Below are 18,775 nucleotides of genomic sequence, written 5' to 3' on the forward strand. Positions count from 1 at the left end.
AAGGATGTGGAGAGCAGGCTGGGATCCAGCACCAAGCACAGAATGGTCGCAGGATTACACTGAGGTTTTGCATGTGAGAAAGACAGCAAGCTGGGGGAACATCCATCTCAAAGCCCTGTCAAAGAAACCCAGCTCATCTGCTTGCACTGAAGCCCGGCCTTGGTGGCCAAGGTCCTTCCCCCTCCTGTGCTGGGGGACAGCAGCTCTAGAGAAGTGACAGCTGCTAGGAAACACAGGACACATCTGCACAAGGCTTTGCATTTCATTTACATTACCACACAGAATGGTTCAGAGGCACACACAGAAAGAAGCATTGCTTCAAAGTTACAGACGCCTTCTACAAAGCAACTACACAAACCACTGGTTTCTGCCCTGCAGAACTCCCCCAAGGACAGGAGTGAGAGGCAGCAGGAAGCTTGCTGGCAGGATCGGCCGTGGGATGAGTCGGGTGGTGCAGGCAGCACCCAGCAGCAGATGGCCAAGCTCACACTGCTCCTCGGTGTGACTTGGTACAGGAGAAAACTGCCACTGGGCTTGGACAACAGACCCTGTGGGGATAACACATGTGGTCAGGATGCTCATTCCTGTCTGGGTGTTTTCCTAAACAAAGGTAAAATCCTGTTAGTGCCCTCCCTTGTTGCTATAATTTTTCTCTGCTCTCTATTTCACTACAAGGACTACTACTCTGATGGATTGTGGGGATGTCTCTCTGAGGGGCATCAGGGATGAAAGTCCCACCAGCACAGAAAATGAGTTTGCTTTTCAGGCGAGGAGAAGAGTGAAGTGTCTGAGCTTTTTACAAGTGGTGTGTCAAAGTTAGATATTTGGAAACCTGAAAGTGCCAAACTCCTCCCTAAAAATGACTGTTGAATTTTCTGTGAGAGAAAAAAGATGAATACCTGGAGCACCAGTGTCTGGCAGCTCCTGGAGTCCAGTCATGGTATTTCAACCACCCATCCCTTTTGTCCCTGGGACCTTTTGTGTCTGGCCAGCAGCAGAAAGACATTGCCTATGCTGCAAACTGGGGAGTCCTGGGGACAGTTGTGGAGCTCACAGAGTTGCCTTTGTCCATGGCAATTGAGAAACACAAACCCAGGAGGATGTTTCTGTTGAGCAATGAAGTGCAGACTCAGAACTCCTGGGATTTGGGGGTATGATGCAAACATTGTAACACCACAGAGCTGATGGGGCATGAGGACAAAGTATGTTACTCCTCAGCCAGCTCTTTCTTGGCACTGCTGTCGCTGTCCCCAAGCTCTTACCTCAGAGATGGGAAGTGCAGGCTCAAGAGCTGGACTGATCCTCACTAAGGTGGATCTCCTCCAGGATCTGGCTGTACCTGCGGGTCAGGGCCTTGGTGTTTTTGGTAAGGTCAGTCAAAACTTGCTGCAATCCATTGACATGATGGCACAGGCGCTCCTCCAGGTTGCAGTCTGCACCCTCACCCGCGTCGGCGTCGCTGTCGGTGCCGGCGGGGCTCTGCTCCCCCCCAGAGGCCAGGCCTTTCTCCACCATGGGCTTGATGGCCTTGAGCAGCTGGTAGCGCTCGTACAGGTCCGTGCGGCTCTCGGCGGCCGGCGCTGCCCCCTCCTGCTGCGGGAAGACCCCTCGCAGCAGGCTGGGGAACATCACCTCCTGCTCCATCTTCTGCGTGGCTGAGAAGTACTGCTCCATGGGCTCTGCTACAGCTCTGGCAGCGCTGCTCGGGGCTCTGCTGGCAGTGTCACTGCTCCCTGCGCCTGCTGGGCCTTTTTATGCACTGCTGGGGCACGTCCCTGCTCTGCTGTCCCCCTGCTGTCCCCCCTGCCAGCGCTGGTTGGGCTGGATGGCCTTGGGGTCGGGCTTGGCTCCAGCCCAGCTGGGGCTTGGCCATGCTGAGTCCCTGGCTCTGTGCAATCTCTCCTGGTCCAGCCTCCCCGTGGCCTTCGCCCGAGCTGGCCGGGGGTCCCGCTGCCTCCCCTCGCTCTGAGTGTGGTGCTGAGGAGGTGCCTGGGCTCTCTCAGCTACTTGCCCATTCTGCCCTGTTAGCACTGTCCTTCCCACTGCTGGACGCCCAGGATGGTGACTGCAGCCCCTTTCCCCAGGGCAGACAGGTTGCAGGCAGCACCATGGAAAAGCTGCCTTGATCTGGGCAGTTTTGAGGAGCAGAGAAGGAGAACAAGTGATGGGTTTATCCAGAGAGGGCGAATTTCCTTCTTCTCCCCTTCTTCTGTGCTACTCTGGGAGTCTCACCCAGCCCAATGGTGGCAACTGGCCTAGAGGGCAACCCTGCTAAAAGCAGGTGATCATGAACAGGTGACACTTATCTGAAGGGTGCCTGCCCCAAACTGCTTATTAAACGTGTAATGTGATCAGGATGTAAAAGTGACTGGGGAGTTAGAAAAAGTACTTTTAAAATTCAGAAGTTGTCAGCCTGAGGAGAAACAGGTCATTTCCAAGTCTGAAGGAGGGTCCTTGGAGAGGCAGGGACAGGAGTCAGAGACTGTGGGACCCAGCCCAAAGCAGCCCTGCCAGTATTCCAGCCTCCACCCAGGCCTGGCAGAGCATCCTCCTGGTCAGGAGCTGTGAGCAGCCTGCAGCCAGCTCCTGGGCTGACAGCACAGGGGAAACGAGGCAGGGACAGAGGCAGAGTCAGTGCTGCAGAGGCTGGAAGGCACCTCTGGGGAGACAATCTGCTTCAACACCTTCTCAAGCAAGGGCAGCAGTGGGCACATATTGGATATCTCTGAGGATGGAGATGCCACCCCTTTTCTGGGTAGCTGTAACAGTGTTCCAGCACCTTCAATTTTGGGGGAAAAAAGAAAGGTTTTCTCATGTTTAGATGGGATTTGTTTTGTGTTTCAGTTTGTGCCTGTCACTTTTTTGCTGTCCTGTCATTAAAGAGTGGTGTGAAAATTTTGGAGTCACCTCTTGACCTCCATGACATCTTTACAAAGACTGATCAGATCTTTCTCAGGGTTCTCTTTCCAAATCTGGACACTACCAGCTCTCTCAGCCTTTCCTCATATGGAAGATACTCCTGCTCTTCTGTCACTATTATGGCCCTTTACTGGACTCTTTCCAATTTGTCCATGTCTCTCTTGTGCCAGAAAGACCAGAGCTGGACACTCCAGGTGAGGCCTCATCAGGGCTGAGCAGAAGAGAAGCATCCCCTGCCTCCACTGCCTTTGCCCTGAGCACACCTCGCTGGCTCACAGCCAAACTGCCTGAGCACAGAGCCAGGCCAGGGGTGAACAGGTGTGAGTTTGTGATGTGCTTTCCCCCAGCATCTGCCCAGGAGGGTGGCAGGCAGGGGTGCAGATAAGGGCAGAGCACCCCAAAACTTGAAAGGCAGGGGTTTTGCAGTCAGGGAACATTCCCTGTGCGAGGGGGAAGGGGAAGGGAACATAATGAGGCAGCCCTCCATCGTAGGGGGTGTGCAGGCTGTGTGATGAGGATATCTAGAACGGGTTCAAGAAGAGAATTTAGGGTTTCGTATTCAATATTTTGGGTCAAAACTATGCTTTATCTCTTGTCTTCCTCACACTGAGCTGTGTGCCAGGTCACTGCTCTCTGATGATACGATGTCCATAAACAGATTTAAAAGTGCTGCCACCATGAATTGCTTCAAGACTGTGTGAGGACATCTCTCCCCATAGTGGCTAGTAACAGTGTGGGTGTTCTGGAGCCTGTCCAAGGCAGCACAGAGTCAGCACCCCCTGCCACGCCGCAGAAGCCTGACCTGAACTGTCTGCCAACATCCCAGTGGGATGTGCAGACACCTCTTATCAGCAGTGGCCAGCAGCATGGACAGTAGCATGGCCAGCAGCAGGGACAGCAGCATGTCCAGCAGCAGGGCCAGCAGCAGGGCCAGCAGCAGGGCCAGCAGCATGTCCAGCAGCAGGGACAGCAGCAGGGACAGCAGCAGGGGGAGCAGCATGTCCAGCAGCAGGGACAGCAGCAGGGACAGCAGCAGGGACAGCAGCAGGGCCAGCAGCCATGGGGCAGTGTGATGCAATCCCTGCAATCAGAGCAGCAGAAGGTGCCTGTGACACAGCAGGCCCGCAGCCAGCTGCAGGGACAGTGGCTCAGAGACAGACCCACGGTCCTGGGGGGATGCAGGTGGTCACAACAGGTCAGAGCCCTCCCAGCTGTGCCAGGTCCCAGCCCCTGGGGACATCCTGTGTCTGCCCTTGGCCATGCTCAGCAGCCGTGCTCAGTGCTTCACCCTGTCCTGCTGTGACTCCCCTGGGGCACCACGAGCCTCTGCAGCTGCTGAGCGCTGCCCAAGCCCAAAGCCATCGCTGCAGGGGCTGCAGGTGTCACCAGCTGTGACACCAGCGGGGTGTGACCCCAGCCAGGCACCGAGACCCACGCAGCCACTCACTGCACTAACTCACTGCCCCACCAGCAGCATCAGAGAGAGACTCAAGGGTGACAACAAGAAAACACGTGGGCTGAGACAAAACCAATTTAATAGGGAAAGCAGAAGCCATGCATGCAAACAGAGCAAAACAAGGAATTCATTCACCACTTCCCACAGGCAGGTGGGTGGTCAGCAATCCCCAGGGCTGCAGGGCTCCAGCACAGGTAACACTGATCTGGGAAGACAAAGGCCATCACTGCAGAAATCTCCTACTCCTTTCTTCTTCCTGCCAGTTTATATAATGAGCATGATGCCATGTGGTCTGGAATATCCCTGGGGTCAGCTGGGATCAACTCTCCCACCAGTGACTCCTCCCAAGTCCCCATGCACCCCAGTCCCCTCGCCAGCGTGGCAGTGCAGAAAGCAGCAGAGGCCTTGGCTCTCTGCAAGCCCTGCTCAGCAACATCCAAAACATCTGTGTGTTATCAAGCTCAGGTTCAGCACAGATCCAGCACACAGCCCCAAACCAGTCTCAGTGAGGAAAACCATCACTGCTGCAGTCTAAAGCAGCACAGCCAGCCCTGTTCTCCAGGGGACACAGATGCCACCCTTGAGCAGCCACCAGGCAAATCTCCAGAGGGACATCACACCCTCCATGCTCCTCTTCTCACTGGGAACCAGTGTCCATCCATTCCTTACAGGCCAACACCTGGCTCTGCAGTCAGCATGGAGGGAGAGCAGCTCCAAAGACAGAGCTCCATCATGTCCCAGCCAGAGGTGGCATTGCAATGGGGATGGCCCAGGTCTCTGCCAGTGTGCCCCTCCTGCTCCATTTCCTCTGGATAAGACAAGGCTGCAGCATTGCCCAGGCTGAGGAGGGACACAGAGAGCAGATCAGCTCTGAAATCCTCACTCTGCCTGGAGGGAATTGTGTTTGCCCTCATTGGGCAACTTGCTGCTTGGCAGCTGCTTTCCTAGAAAAGCAGAATTTCTGGGTGTGGGTGCCATGAGTTCCTTGGGTCTCTGTGGCCACAGGGCTGGTGTTTGGACAAGGCTGTCCTGCAACCTCCCATCCTCCTGAGGAGCCCAGCCCAGGCCCTGCCTCAGGAGGGGGAAAATGTCACCACACGCTTCCAAATGAGCCCATGTTGTCCCCAATGCCTCCTGCTGACCCATCTCCCATGACTCTGATTACCCCAAACCCCTCAGAGCTGTCCTTATCATCCCATAAACATGACCAGGAGCCCTTCAAATGTGGGGCACCTCTGGGTCTGGCCTCAGCTGCCCCTTCCAGAGCCCCCAGCCCCTCAGCTGCTCACAAAGCCACAGCTGGCTGGAGACCCTGTTCTTGCAGCCCATGCTCAGGCAGGACAAGCCAAAGCCAGAGTGGTCTGAGCAGCTGAGAGAATGGTCTGATCAGGAGAGAGGAGATGGGAATGTCCAATGTGTCCCACATCTGGGATGTCTGACCTTGTGGCTGGGTGTTGAGGGAGGCTGCTGCCTAGAGGTGCTGAGTCCTACAGCTCTATTGCCCCTCACTCTTGCATGACTGGGCTGAATCTTGGGCACAAGGATGGGACATCAGCTTTTGTGGTGCTGCTATCAACAGAAAGAAGGAATTTTTCAGCCTGACATAGGTGACACAAAGGAACAGGTTGCCCAGGGAGTTGCACAGGCCCTGTGGTTGAACAAAGCTCTGAGCTCCCTGGTCCAGTGTAAGATGTCCCTGCACACAGTGGGGCATTGCTCTAGGTGATCTCTGAAGATCCCTTCCAACACAAACCATCCCATAACTTGGACATTCTTTGCCCCTTTCCAATTTCCCAGCATTGTCCTGGGAAGTTCCCACCCCATTGAGGCAGTGTCCCCCTGCCCCTCACTGGGGCACTCCACGAGTGCAAGCACCACACTGACAATGGCTTCACTGGGATTCTTTTATTAGCAGAAACAGGGGGAAATGCCCTTGCAGTCCAGGAACCAGCTGGAAAAGGGCTTGGCAGTCTCAAGGGACTCTTGCAGCTTGGGTCCTCCTCACAGCACTGCCAACTTTGTGCCACTCTTTGAAAATAAAGAGGAGGGCATGAGCCTGCAGCTCTTCCAATGGAAATCCCAGCACAGCCAGATGCTTCTTCCTATGAGGATAAGGCACCGTCTGCTCTCCAGTGGTCACAGTCATGTCTGGTGTCAGTGCCAGTGCTGGGAGATCACTTCAGCTGCCACCAAGTGGGGAATGCAGCGTGACAGGAACAGCCTGCGATGGTCAGCGACAGGGATGTCTTGTGCTTCCTGGCACCAGCACCTGTCCTGCAACAGCAGCATTCACTGCTTAACTCCAGGGATCATCCCGGGGGACACACTGTCCAGCAGCCTTCATTCCACAGACCCTGAACCCCTGCAGCCTGTGCACAGAGCAATGGCATGGGCTCCCTCCTCCAGCACAGGGAGGGATATCCAGCCCCAGCTGAGGGGGCAGCCCCCATTCCAAGGCCCTTCCCAGCAGGTCCCCAAGCCCGGCACCGTGGGGCACCTCTGCAGGGAGAACACCCATTGTCCCGCTGGCCCCGGACCTGCATCCCCCAGCTCTTACCTGGTGGCCGGGACAGGGTCACCAGCTGGGCTGCCCCTCGCTGAGGTTGATCTGCTCCAGGATCTGGCTGTACCTGCGGGTCAGGGCGTTGGTGTCCCTGGTGAGGTGGGTGAGCACCTGCTGCAGGCCGCTCAGGTGGTGGCACAGGCGCTCCTCCAGCTGCGCATCCCCGGCCTCGCCGCTGTCCGAGGCCGCGTCGGCGTCGCTGTCGGTGCCGGCGGGGCTCTGCTCCCCCCCAGAGGCCAGGCCTTTCTCCACCATGGGCTTGATGGCCTTGAGCAGCTGGTAGCGCTCATACAGGTCCGTGCGGCTCTCGGCGGCCGGCGCTGCCCCCTCCTGCTGCGGGAAGACCCCTCGCAGCAGGCTGGGGAACATCACCTCCTGCTCCATCTTCTGCGTGGCTGAGAAGTACTGCTCCATGGGCTCTGCTACAGCTCTGGCAGCGCTGCTCGGGGCTCTGCTGGCAGTGTCACTGCTCCCTGCGCCTGCTGGGCCTTTTTATGCACTGCTGGGGCACGTCCCTGCTCTGCTGTCCCCCTGCTGTCCCCCCTGCCAGCGCTGGTTGGGCTGGATGGCCTTGGGGTCGGGCTTGGCTCCAGCCCAGCTGGGGCTTGGCCATGCTGTGTCCCTGGCTCTGTGCAATCTCTCCTGGCCCAGAGTCCCCATGGCCTTCGCCCGAGCTGGCCGGGGGTCCCGCTGCCTCCCCGTGCCAGCAACTATGGTGGGTAGGTAGAAAGGAGGAGAGGTGCCCAGAATCTCTCTCACCCTGTCCTATGTTAGCTCCATCCCCCAGCACGTTCAGTTCTGGGACCCTTTGCGCCCTCTTGCCCCCAGACTGGGAAGGCTGCAGGGGAATGTCACCTCCCCTCCTTCTTGCTGCCATGCGCTCAGGACATGAACACTCCGGGGACATTGAGCAACCCCTTTAGCACACATACGGAAATTTCACTGGAAATACACTGGAACATGAGTGTCTGGGAATCTCTGGAAACATCCATTTCCCCAGCCTCCCTCTGAGCTCAGCAGGGACATGGACAGGGACATGGACAGGGACATGGACAGGGACAGGGACAGGGACAGGTACCTGACTCCATGCTGTGTGACTCCTGTGGCAGCAGCACACAGCCATTGCAGGCTCCAGGGGATTGAGGACAAGGGTACCCTGACATTGTCCTAATTCTGGGAGGGCAAAAGCCACAGCGAGGGCACGAGCCAGCACTGCCTGTCCCTGCGTGTCCCTATGGTGTGTGGCAATCAGGGAAAATGCTTCCATTTGGCATTCTATTTGGGGTTCTCTTTGCAACCCTCAGTGCTGGCAGATCTCCCTCCCTCTGTCCCCACATATCCCAGCCAGGTGCCTGCACTGCCATGCACCCTTTCCCCACCAGACCTGTCCTCACCACCCCTCTTGTCCTTTTCCTTGTGTCCTGACATCTCTTGGTGTTGTGCCACTGGGCCCGATGCTGCACTAAGGTGTGTGCTTGAGGCTGGCCCTGTGCAGGTGCCAGAGAGAGGCTTGGCCACATCAGGGCACCTGGGCCACTGCAGAGCTTCCTGGAGGTGCAGGAACATCACAGGGCACTGGGGACAGAGGGACACAGAGAATGCTTTGCCCTCCTTCTCCCTCCACCACTTCCTGAGCTGCTCACAGGGAGCGTGGCAGCCCTTTTGGGGGTGATGAGGTCCAGCAGAATCTGATGCTCTCCCCCTCCCCATCCTTGGGACATGAATAATTGCCATATCCCCTCTGTGCCTCTGGGAAAACTATTATCCAAAAATGGGCACCCACATCTCCCACATCCTGCTGGAAGACACTGGGGAGATCTGGGGAGCTGCCACTGCCAGCAGCGATGGCAGGAGCAGCAGGACAAGAACTGCTGCTGGAGCACAGCACAAGCAGCACAGGAGTGCAGCATGGATGGGTTTGGGCTAAGCTGGACTGGGGTGCCCAGCCCTGGTTTGGGGCCCCAGGGAGGCCCCTCAGGACCATCAGGGTCCCCAGCAGCTGCCCTGGGATCCTCAGGTCTCTGCTGACACAAAGCCCCAGATTTGGGCAAGCTGAGCCCTGACCTGTTGCCCCTCAGGTAACAGTAACACAGGGAGAACTGCATCCATGGGATGGAGCTATCACTGCCCACAGTGGAGCACAGATACTGCCACTGCATCAAACCCATCTTAGAGCAGAGACCATGATGGGTCAATGGCCAGGACTCCTGTCCCCACTTATCTTGCAGTGTGTGGCAATTGGAGGAAAAAGTTCTAATTTGGGAAAGGCCGCGGGGTCCTTCCTCCCTTTTGCAACCCTCAGTGTTGGCAGCTCTCCCACTGACCCCTCATAGCCCAGCCAGGTGTCCATTCTGGCACCTGTCCTCCCCTCTTCATACCTAATCCCACTGCTCCTCTTCTCCCTATCTGGGTGGTCCTGGCATCCCTGGGTGTCCTGCAGTGGGGCACAGTGCTGCACTGAGGTGTGCACACAATTGCAGACCCATGCTCTGAGGATTTTTGGGCCAGCATGGGGTGTACTAAAGATTCAGAGACATTATAGTGTCCCCCAGGATGGTCTCGGGGTGAGACACATCTGCCACAGGGCTGGAGCTTCACTGTGGATGTCATGGTGTAACCCACCCCCCAGGAACTCTGTTGCTCTGTCACTCCTCTCTGTTGGGATGGGGTGAGGACTGGGAGAGTCAAAGTGAGAAGAGTCATGGGTAGATCTAAACATTGTTTAATAAGAAAAGCAAAAGTTGCAGAAGTAAGTCAAGCAAAAGAAGGAATTCTTTCACCCCTCCCCACAGGCACACAGGTGTTCTGTCACCTGCAGGAGAGCAGGGTGTCATGGTGTCATTGCCTGTCATGGTGACCTGGCAAGATGACTGCTGACTGTGCCCTTCTGCCTCCTTTCCCCATCTCCACATGCAGAGAGCATGGTGCCACCCTCCTTTTCCCTGCTGCCACAGAGGGATAAGGAAGGAGGATGTTCCAGGGATGACGTTTTGAGGGGGAGGGGGGGGGTCACACCATGAAATCCACAGTGAAGTTCCAGCTCTGGGTCAGATGTGTCCCACGCCAAGACCACCCTTGGGGGGACACTATGATGCCCCTGCATCTCCATGGTGGCCTAAAAATCTTTAGATTATAGGGCACACCTCAGTGCAGCACTGGGCCCCACTGCAGGACACCCAGGGATGCCAGGACCACCCAGAAAAAGGGAGGAGAAGAGCAATGGGATTAGGTCTGTAGGGGTCAGGCCAAGTGCCAGAATGGGCACCTGGCTGGGCTATGAGGGGACAGTGGGACAGCTGCCAACACTGAGGGTTGCAAAAGGGAGGACTGACCCCGCAGCCTTTCCCAAATTAGAACTTTTTCCTCCAATTGCCACACACTGCAAGATAAGTGGGGACAGGAGTCCTGGCCATTGCCCAGCCATGGCCTCTGCTCCAGGATGGGGCTGCTGCAGTGGCAGTATCTGTGCTCCACTGTGGGCAGTGATAGCTCCATCCCATGGATGCAGTTCCCCCTGTGGCATTTCATCCCATCTCTGTCCCTGTCACATGCCCTCATGACCCATGTGGGATTGACTCCATGCAGCAGAGCACTCCCAGTGAGCTGTTCCACACCCGTGTGTGCTGCTGTGTTCAGGCTGGCAGTCATGGACAGAGACTGCCCCATGTCCCTGGAGTGTCCACATCCTGAGCACATGGCACCAACGAGGGGGGAGCTGATGGTGCCCAGCAGCACCACTGCCTGCAGCCTGGCCACACCAGGGAGCAGGAGGGGGCCCCACTCCAGCACGAGCCCAAAAGTGAAAATGTTGGGGGGTTGAGATAGTATAGGAAATGACAGGAGAGAACCTGGGCACCTCTACTCATTGCCACCCCTGGCTCCTGGCACAGCCTCTCTATGGCCTGCGCCTGGCATGGCCTGGGGGTCCCACTGCAGCAGCCCCATCCTGGAGCAGAGGCCATGGCTGGGCAATGGCCAGGGCTTCTGTCCCCACTTATCTTGCAGTGTGTGGCAATTGGAGGAAATAGTTCTATTTTGGGAAAGGCCGCGGGGTCCTTCCTCCCTTTTGCAACCCTCAGTTGGCAGCTCTCCCACTGACCCCTCATAGCCCAGCCCGGTGTCCATTCTGGTACCTGCCCTATTCCCCTTAGACCTGAACCCACTGCTCCTCTTCTCCCTTTCTGCCTCCTCCTCTTCTCCCTTTCTGGGTGCCCCTGACATCCCTGGGTGTTCTGCAGTGGGGCCCAGTACTGCACTGAGGTGTGCACACAATTGCAGCCCCATGCTCTGGGGATTTTTGTTCCACCATGGAGATGCAGAGGCATCATAATGTCCCCCCCATGGTGGCCTTGGAGTGGGACACATCTGCCCCAGAGCTGGAACTTCACTGTGGATTTCATGGTGTCATTCCCCCCATCCCAAGCAACTCATCCCTGGAATATCCTCCTTCCTTATCCCTCTGTGGCAGCAGGGAAAAGGAGGGTGGCACCATGCTCTGCATGTGGAGATGGGGAAAGGAGGCAGAAGGGCACAGTCAGAGTGGTAGCAGTCATCTTGCCAGGTCACCATGACAGGCAATGATACCATGATACCTGCTCTCCTGCAGGTGACAGAACACCTGTGTGCCTGTGGGGAGGGGTGAAAGAATTCCTTCTTTTGCTTGGTTGACTTGTGCAGATTTTGCTTTTCCTATTAAATTGTCATTAGATCTACCCATGACTCTTCTCACCTTTACTCTCCCAGTCCTCAACCCATCCCACCCGGGCGGAGTGACAGAGCAGCTGAGTAGGGCTCACTTGCAGGGGGGGGGGTCACACCATGACATCCACAGTGAAGCTCCAGCTCTGGGGCAGATGTGTCCCACACCAAGGCCACCATGGGGGGGACATTATGATGCCTCTGCATCTCCATGGTGGCCCAAAAATCCTCAGAGCATGGGGCTGCAATTGTGTGCACACCTCAGTGCAGTACTGGGCCCCACTGCAGAACACCCAGGGATGTCAGGAGCACCCAGAAAGGGAGAAGAGGAGGAGGCAGAAAGGGAGAAGAGGAGCAGTGGGTTCAGGTCTAAGGGGAATAGGGCAGGTACCAGAATGGACACCGGGCTGGGCTATGAGGGGTCAGTGGGAGAGCTGCCAACTGAGGGTTGCAAAAGGGAGGAAGGACCCCGCGGCCTTTCCCAAAATAGAACTATTTCCTCCAATTGCCACACACTGCAAGATAAGTGGGGACAGAAGCCCTGGCCATTGCCCAGCCATGGCCTCTGCTCCAGGATGGGGCTGCTGCAGTGGGACCCCCAGGCCATGCCAGGCGCAGGCCATAGAGAGGCTGTGCCAGGAGCCAGGGGTGGCAATGAGTAGAGGTGCCCAGGTTCTCTCCTGTCATTTCCTATACTATCTCAACCCCCCAACATTTTCACTTTTGGGCTCGTGCTGGAGTGGGGCCCCCTCCTGCTCCCTGGTGTGGTCAGGCTGCAGGCAGTGGTGCTGCTGGGCACCATCAGCTCCCCCCTCGTTGGTGGCATGTGCTCAGGATGTGGACACTCCAGGGACATGGAGCAGCCTCTGTCCATGACTGCCAGCCTGAACACAGCAGCACACACGGGTGTGGAACAGCTCACTGGGAGTGCTCTGCTGCATGGAGTCAATCCCACATGGGTCATGAGGGCATGTGACAGGGACAGAGATGGGACCAAATACCACAGGGGGAACTGCATCCGTGGGATGGAGCTATCACTGCCCACAGTGGAGCACAGATACTGCCACTGCAGCAGCCCCATCCTGGAGCAGAGGCCATGGCTGGGCAATGGCCAGGACTCCTGTCCCCACTTATCTTGCAGTGTGTGGCAATTGGAGGAAAAAGTTCTAATTTGGGAAAGGCTGCGGGGTCAGTCCTCCCTTTTGCAACCCTCAGTGTTGGCAGCTGTCCCACTGTCCCCTCATAGCCCAGCCAGGTGCCCATTCTGGCACTTGGCCTGACCCCTACAGACCTAATCCCATTGCTCTTCTCCTCCCTTTTTCTGGGTGGTCCTGGCATCCCTGGGTGTCCTGCAGTGGGGCCCAGTGCTGCACTGAGGTGTGCACACAATGGCTGCCCCATAATCTGGTGGTCTTGGCGTGGGACACATCTGCCCCAGAGCTGGAACTTCACTGTGGATTTCATGGTGTGACCCCCCCCCTCCCCCTCAAAACGTCATCCCTGGAACATCCTCCTTCCTTATCCCTCTGTGGCAGCAGGGAAAAGGAGGGTGGCACTATGCTCTGCATGTGGAGATGGGGAAAGGAGGCAGAAGGGCACAGTCAGCAGTCATCTTGCCAGGTCACCATGACAGGCAATGACACCATGACACCCTGCTCTCCTGCAGGTGACAGAACACCTGTGTGCCTGTGGGGAGGGGTGAAAGAATTCCTTCTTTTGCTTGGCTTACTTCTGCAGCTTTTGCTTTTCTTATTAAACAATGTTTAGATCTACCCATGACTCTTCTCACTTTGACTCTCCCAGTCCTCACCCCATCCCAACGGAGAGGAGTGACAGAGCAACAGAGTTCCTGGGGGGTGGGTCACACCATGACATCCACAGTGAAACTCCAGCCCTGTGGCAGATGTGTCTCACCCCGAGACCATCCTGGGGGACACTATAATGTCTCTGAATCTTTAGTACACCCCATGCTGGCCCAAAAATCCTCAGAGCATGGGTCTGCAATTGTGTGCACACCTCAGTGCAGCACTGTGCCCCACTGCAGGACACCCAGGGATGCCAGAAGCACCCAGATAGGGAGAAGAGGAGCTGTTGGTTCAGGTCTGAAGAGGAGAGGACAGGTTCCAGAATGGACACCTGGCTGGGCTATGAGGGGTCAGTGGGAGAGCTGCCAACACTGAGGGTTGCAAAAGGGAGGAAGGACCCCGCGGCCTTTCCCAAATTAGAACTTTTTCCTCCAATTGCCACACACTGCAAGATAAGTGGGGACAGGAGTCCTGGCCATTGACCCATCATGGTCTCTGCTCTAAGATGGGTTTGATGCAGTGGCAGTATCTGTGCTCCACTGTGGGCAGTGATAGCTCCATCCCATGGATGCAGTTCTCCCTGTGTTACTGTTACCTGAGGGGCAACAGGTCAGGGCTCAGCTTGCCCAAATCTGGGGCTTTGTGTCAGCAGAGACCTGAAGATCCCAGGGCAGCTGCTGGGGACCCTGATGGTCCTGAGGGGCCTCCCTGGGGCCCCAAACCAGGGCTGGGCACCCCAGTCCAGCTCAGCCCAAACCCATCCATGCTGCACTCCTGTGCTGCTTGTGCTGTGCTCCAGCAGCAGTTCTTGTCCTGCTGCTCCTGCCATCGCTGCTGGCAGTGGCAGCTCCCCAGATCTCCCCAGTGTCTTCCAGCAGGATGTGGGAGATGTGGGTGCCCATTTTTGGATAATAGTTTTCCCAGAGGCACAGAGGGGATATGGCAATTATTCATGTCCCAAGGATGGGGAGGGGGAGAGCATCAGATTCTGCTGAACCCCGTCACCCCCAAAAGGGCTGCCACGCTCCCTGTCAGCAGTTTGGGAAGGGGTGGGGGGAACTGTGTCCCTCTGTCCCCAGTGCCCTGTGATGCTCCTGCACCTCCAGGAAGCTCTGCAGTGGCCCAGGTGCCCTGATGTGACCAAGCCTCTCTCTGGCGCTTGCACAGGGCCAGCCTCAAGCACACACCTTAGTGCAGCATCAAACCCCGTGGCACAACACCAAGAGATGTCAGGACACAAGGAAAGGGACAAGAGGGGTGGTGAGGACAGGTCTGGTGGGGAAAGGGTGCATGGCAGTGCAGGCACCTGGCTGGGATATGTGGGGACAGAGGGAGGGAGATCTGCCAGCACTGAGGGTTGCAAAGAGAACCCCAAATAGAATGCCAAATGGAAGCATTTTCCCTGATTGCCACACACCATAGGGACACGCAGGGACAGGCAGTGCTGGCTCGTGCCCTCGCTGTGGCTTTTGCCCTCCCAGAATTAGGACAATGTCAGGGTACCCTTGTCCTCAATCCCCTGGAGCCTGCAATGGCTGTGTGCTGCTGCCACAGGAGTCACACAGCATGGAGTCAGGTACCTGTCCCTGTCCCTGTCCCTGTCCATGTCCCTGTCCATGTCCCTGTCCATGTCCCTGCTGAGCTCAGAGGGAGGCTGGGGAAATGGATGTTTCCAGAGATTCCCAGACACTCATGTTCCAGTGTATTTCCAGTGAAATTTCCGTATGTGTGCTAAAGGGGTTGCTCAATGTCCCCGGAGTGTTCATGTCCTGAGCGCATGGCAGCAAGAAGGAGGGGAGGTGACATTCCCCTGCAGCCTTCCCAGTCTGGGGGCAAGAGGGCGCAAAGGGTCCCAGAACTGAACGTGCTGGGGGATGGAGCTAACATAGGACAGGGTGAGAGAGATTCTGGGCACCTCTCCTCCTTTCTACCTACCCACCATAGTTGCTGGCACGGGGAGGCAGCGGGACCCCCGGCCAGCTCGGGCGAAGGCCATGGGGACTCTGGGCCAGGAGAGATTGCACAGAGCCAGGGACACAGCATGGCCAAGCCCCAGCTGGGCTGGAGCCAAGCCCGACCCCAAGGCCATCCAGCCCAACCAGCGCTGGCAGGGGGGACAGCAGGGGGACAGCAGAGCAGGGACGTGCCCCAGCAGTGCATAAAAAGGCCCAGCAGGCGCAGGGAGCAGTGACACTGCCAGCAGAGCCCCGAGCAGCGCTGCCAGAGCTGTAGCAGAGCCCATGGAGCAGTACTTCTCAGCCACGCAGAAGATGGAGCAGGAGGTGATGTTCCCCAGCCTGCTGCGAGGGGTCTTCCCGCAGCAGGAGGGGGCAGCGCCGGCCGCCGAGAGCCGCACGGACCTGTACGAGCGCTACCAGCTGCTCAAGGCCATCAAGCCCATGGTGGAGAAAGGCCTGGCCTCTGGGGGGGAGCAGAGCCCCGCCGGCACCGACAGCGACGCCGACGCGGCCTCGGACAGCGGCGAGGCCGGGGATGCGCAGCTGGAGGAGCGCCTGTGCCACCACCTGAGCGGCCTGCAGCAGGTGCTCACCCACCTCACCAGGGACACCAACGCCCTGACCCGCAGGTACAGCCAGATCCTGGAGCAGATCAACCTCAGCGAGGGGCAGCCCAGCTGGTGACCCTGTCCCGGCCACCAGGTAAGAGCTGGGGGATGCAGGTCCGGGGCCAGCGGGACAATGGGTGTTCTCCCTGCAGAGGTGCCCCACGGTGCCGGGCTTGGGGACCTGCTGGGAAGGGCCTTGGAATGGGGGCTGCCCCCTCAGCTGGGGCTGGATATCCCTCCCTGTGCTGGAGGAGGGAGCCCATGCCATTGCTCTGTGCAGAGGCTGCAGGGGTTCAGGGTCTGTGGAATGAAGGCTGCTGGTCAGTGTGTCCCCCGGGATGATCCCTGGAGTTAAGCAGTGAATGCTGCTGTTGCAGGACAGGTGCTGGTGCCAGGAAGCACAAGACGTCCCTGTCGCTGACCATCGCAGGCTGTTCCCTGTCACGCTGCATTCCCCACTCGGTGGCAGCTGAAGTGATCTCCCAGCACTGGCACTGACACCAGACATGACTGTGACCACTGGAGAGCAGACGGTGCCTTATCCTCATAGGAAGAAGCATCTGGCTGTGCTGGGATTTCCATTGCAAGAGCTGCAGGCTCGTGCCCTCCTCTTTATTTTCAAAGAGTGGCACAAAGTTGGCAGTGCTGTGAGGAGGACCCAAGCTCCAAGAGTCCCTTGAGACTGCCAAGCCCTTTTCCAGCTGGTTCCTGGACTGCAAGGGCATTTCCCCCTGTTTCTGCTAATAAAAGAATCCCAGTGAAGCCATTGTCAGTGTGGTGCTTGCACTCGTGGAGTGCCCCAGTGAGGGGCAGGGGGACACTGCCTCAATGGGGTGGGAATTTCTCAGGACAATGCTGGGAAATTGGAAAGGGGCAAAGAATGTCCAAGTCACAGGATGGTTTGTGTTGGAAGGGATCTTCAGAGATCACCTAGAGCTATGCCCCACTGTGTGCAGGGATGTCTTGCATGAGACCAGGGAGCTCAGAGCATTTTTCAACCACAGGGCCTGTGCAACTCCCTGGGCAATCTGTGCCTTTGTGTCACCAGCTTTAGGTTGAAAAGTTCCTTTATTTGATTGACATCAGCACAACAAAAGCTGATGCCTGATTTTTGTGAGCAAAAAAGAGCGAATGTGCCCAAGATTCAGCCCAGTCATACAAGAGTGAGGGGCAATAGAGCTGTAGGACTCAGCACCTCTAGGCAGCAGCCTCCCTCAACACCCCAGCCACAAGGTCAGACATCCCAGATGTGGGACACATGGGACATTCCCATCTCCTCTCTCCTGATCAGACCATTCTCTCAGCTCCTCTGACCACTCTGGCTTTGGCTTGTCCTGCCTGAGCATGGGCTGCAAGGACAGGGTCTCCAGCCAGCTGTGGCTTTGTGAGCAGCTGAGGGGCTGGGGGCTCTGGAAGGGGCAGCTGAGGCCAGACCCAGAGGTGCCCCACATTTGAAGGGCTCCTGGTCAGGTTTAGGGGAGGACAAGGACAGGTCTGAAGGGTGTGGGGTAATCAGAGTCATGGGAGATGGGTCAGCAGGAGGCACTGGGGACAACATGGGGTCATTTGGAAGTGTGTGGTGACATTTTCCCCCTCCTGAGGCAGGGCCTGGGCTGGGCTCCCCAGGAGGATGGGAGGTTGCAGGGCAGGCCTCTCCAAACACCAGCCCTGTGGCCACAGAGACCCAAGTAGCTCATGGCACCCACACCCAGAAATTCTGCTTTTCTAGGAAAGCAGCTGCCAAGCAGCAAGTTGCCCAGTGAGGGCAAACACAATTCCCTCCAGGCAGAGTGAGGATTTTAGAGCTGATCTGCTCTCCGTGTCCCTCCTCAGCCTGGGCAATGCTGCAGCCTTGTCTTATCCAGAGGAAATGGAGCAGGAGGGGCACACTGGCAGAGACCTGGGCCATCCCCATTGCAATGCCACCTCTGGCTGGGACATGATGGAGCTCTGTCTTTGGAGCTGCTCTCCCTCCATGCTGACTGCAGAGCCAGGTGTTGGCCTGTAAGGAATGGATGGACACTGGTTCCCAGTGAGAAGAGGAGCATGGAGGGTGTGATGTCCCTCTGGAGATTTGCCTGGTGGCTGCTCAAGGGTGGCATATGTGTCCCCTGGAGAACAGGGCTGGCTGTGCTGCTTTAGACTGCAGCAGTGATGGTTTTCCTCACTGAGATTGGTTTGGGGCTGTGTGCTGGATCTGTGCTGAATCTGAGCTTGATAACACACAGATGTTTTGGATGTTGCTGAGCAGGGCTTGCAGAGAGCCAAGGCCTCTGCTGCTTTCTGCACTGCCACGCTGGCGAGGGGACTGGGGTGCATGGGGACTTGGGAGGAGTCACTGGTGGGAGAGTTGATCCCAGCTGACCCCAGGGATATTCCAGACCACATGGCATCATGCTCAGTATATAAACTGGCAGGAAGAAGGAAGGAGTAGGAGATTTCTGCAGTGATGGCTTTTGTCTTCCCAGATCAGTGTTACCTGTGCTGGAGCCCTGCAGCCCTGGGGATTGCTGACCACCCACCTGCCTGTGGGAGGTGCTGAATGAATTCCTTGTTTTGCTCTGTTTGCATGCATGGCTTCTGCTTTCCCTATTAAATTGGTTTTGTCTCAGCCCACGTGTTTTCTTGTTGTCACCCTTGAGTCTCTCTCTGATGCTGCTGGTGGGGCAGTGAGTTAGTGCAGTGAGTGGCTGCGTGGGTCTCGGTGCCTGGCTGGGGTCACACCCCGCTGGTGTCACAGCTGGTGACACCTGCAGCCCCTGCAGCGA

The 18,775-nt window shown here is 57.2% G+C and overlaps 3 protein-coding genes across 3 annotated transcripts; 1 reads left to right on the forward strand and 2 right to left on the reverse strand.

Moving 5' to 3' along the window:
• Positions 1-244: 244 nt before the first annotated feature.
• Positions 245-1,772, reverse strand: LOC306809374 (mid1-interacting protein 1-B-like). The gene is made up of 2 exons (XM_079320856.1): positions 1,263-1,772; positions 245-548 (listed from the first exon to the last, which is right to left on the reverse strand). The coding sequence occupies exon 1, from the start codon at positions 1,672-1,674 to the stop codon at positions 1,285-1,287; it is 390 nt and encodes a 129-aa protein (XP_079176982.1). The 5' UTR covers positions 1,675-1,772; the 3' UTR covers positions 245-548; positions 1,263-1,284.
• Positions 1,773-6,267: 4,495 nt separating this feature from the next.
• Positions 6,268-7,422, reverse strand: LOC306800825 (mid1-interacting protein 1-like). Its single transcript, XM_079303201.1, has 2 exons — positions 6,933-7,422; positions 6,268-6,649 (listed from the first exon to the last, which is right to left on the reverse strand). Exon 1 carries the CDS (start codon positions 7,350-7,352, stop codon positions 6,951-6,953), a length of 402 nt encoding a protein of 133 aa, XP_079159327.1. The 5' UTR covers positions 7,353-7,422; the 3' UTR covers positions 6,268-6,649; positions 6,933-6,950.
• An 8,190-nt stretch (positions 7,423-15,612) lies between these two features.
• LOC306804924 (mid1-interacting protein 1-like) lies at positions 15,613-16,769 on the forward strand. The gene is made up of 2 exons (XM_079312131.1): positions 15,613-16,101; positions 16,385-16,769. Exon 1 carries the CDS (start codon positions 15,682-15,684, stop codon positions 16,081-16,083), a length of 402 nt encoding a protein of 133 aa, XP_079168257.1. The 5' UTR covers positions 15,613-15,681; the 3' UTR covers positions 16,084-16,101; positions 16,385-16,769.
• The last annotated feature ends 2,006 nt before the right edge of the window (positions 16,770-18,775 follow it).

Source organism: Erithacus rubecula, assembly GCF_903797595.1.
Source record: "Erithacus rubecula genome assembly, chromosome: 1".
Lineage (NCBI taxonomy): Eukaryota > Metazoa > Chordata > Aves > Passeriformes > Muscicapidae > Erithacus > Erithacus rubecula.

Excerpts from the sequence above, each read along its gene's own strand:
- LOC306809374 (XM_079320856.1), bottom strand. The coding sequence starts at position 1,674 with ATGGAGCAGTACTTCTCAGCCACGCAGAAGATGGAGCAGGAGGTGATG.
- LOC306804924 (XM_079312131.1), top strand. The coding sequence starts at position 15,682 with ATGGAGCAGTACTTCTCAGCCACGCAGAAGATGGAGCAGGAGGTGATG.
- LOC306800825 (XM_079303201.1), bottom strand. The coding sequence starts at position 7,352 with ATGGAGCAGTACTTCTCAGCCACGCAGAAGATGGAGCAGGAGGTGATG.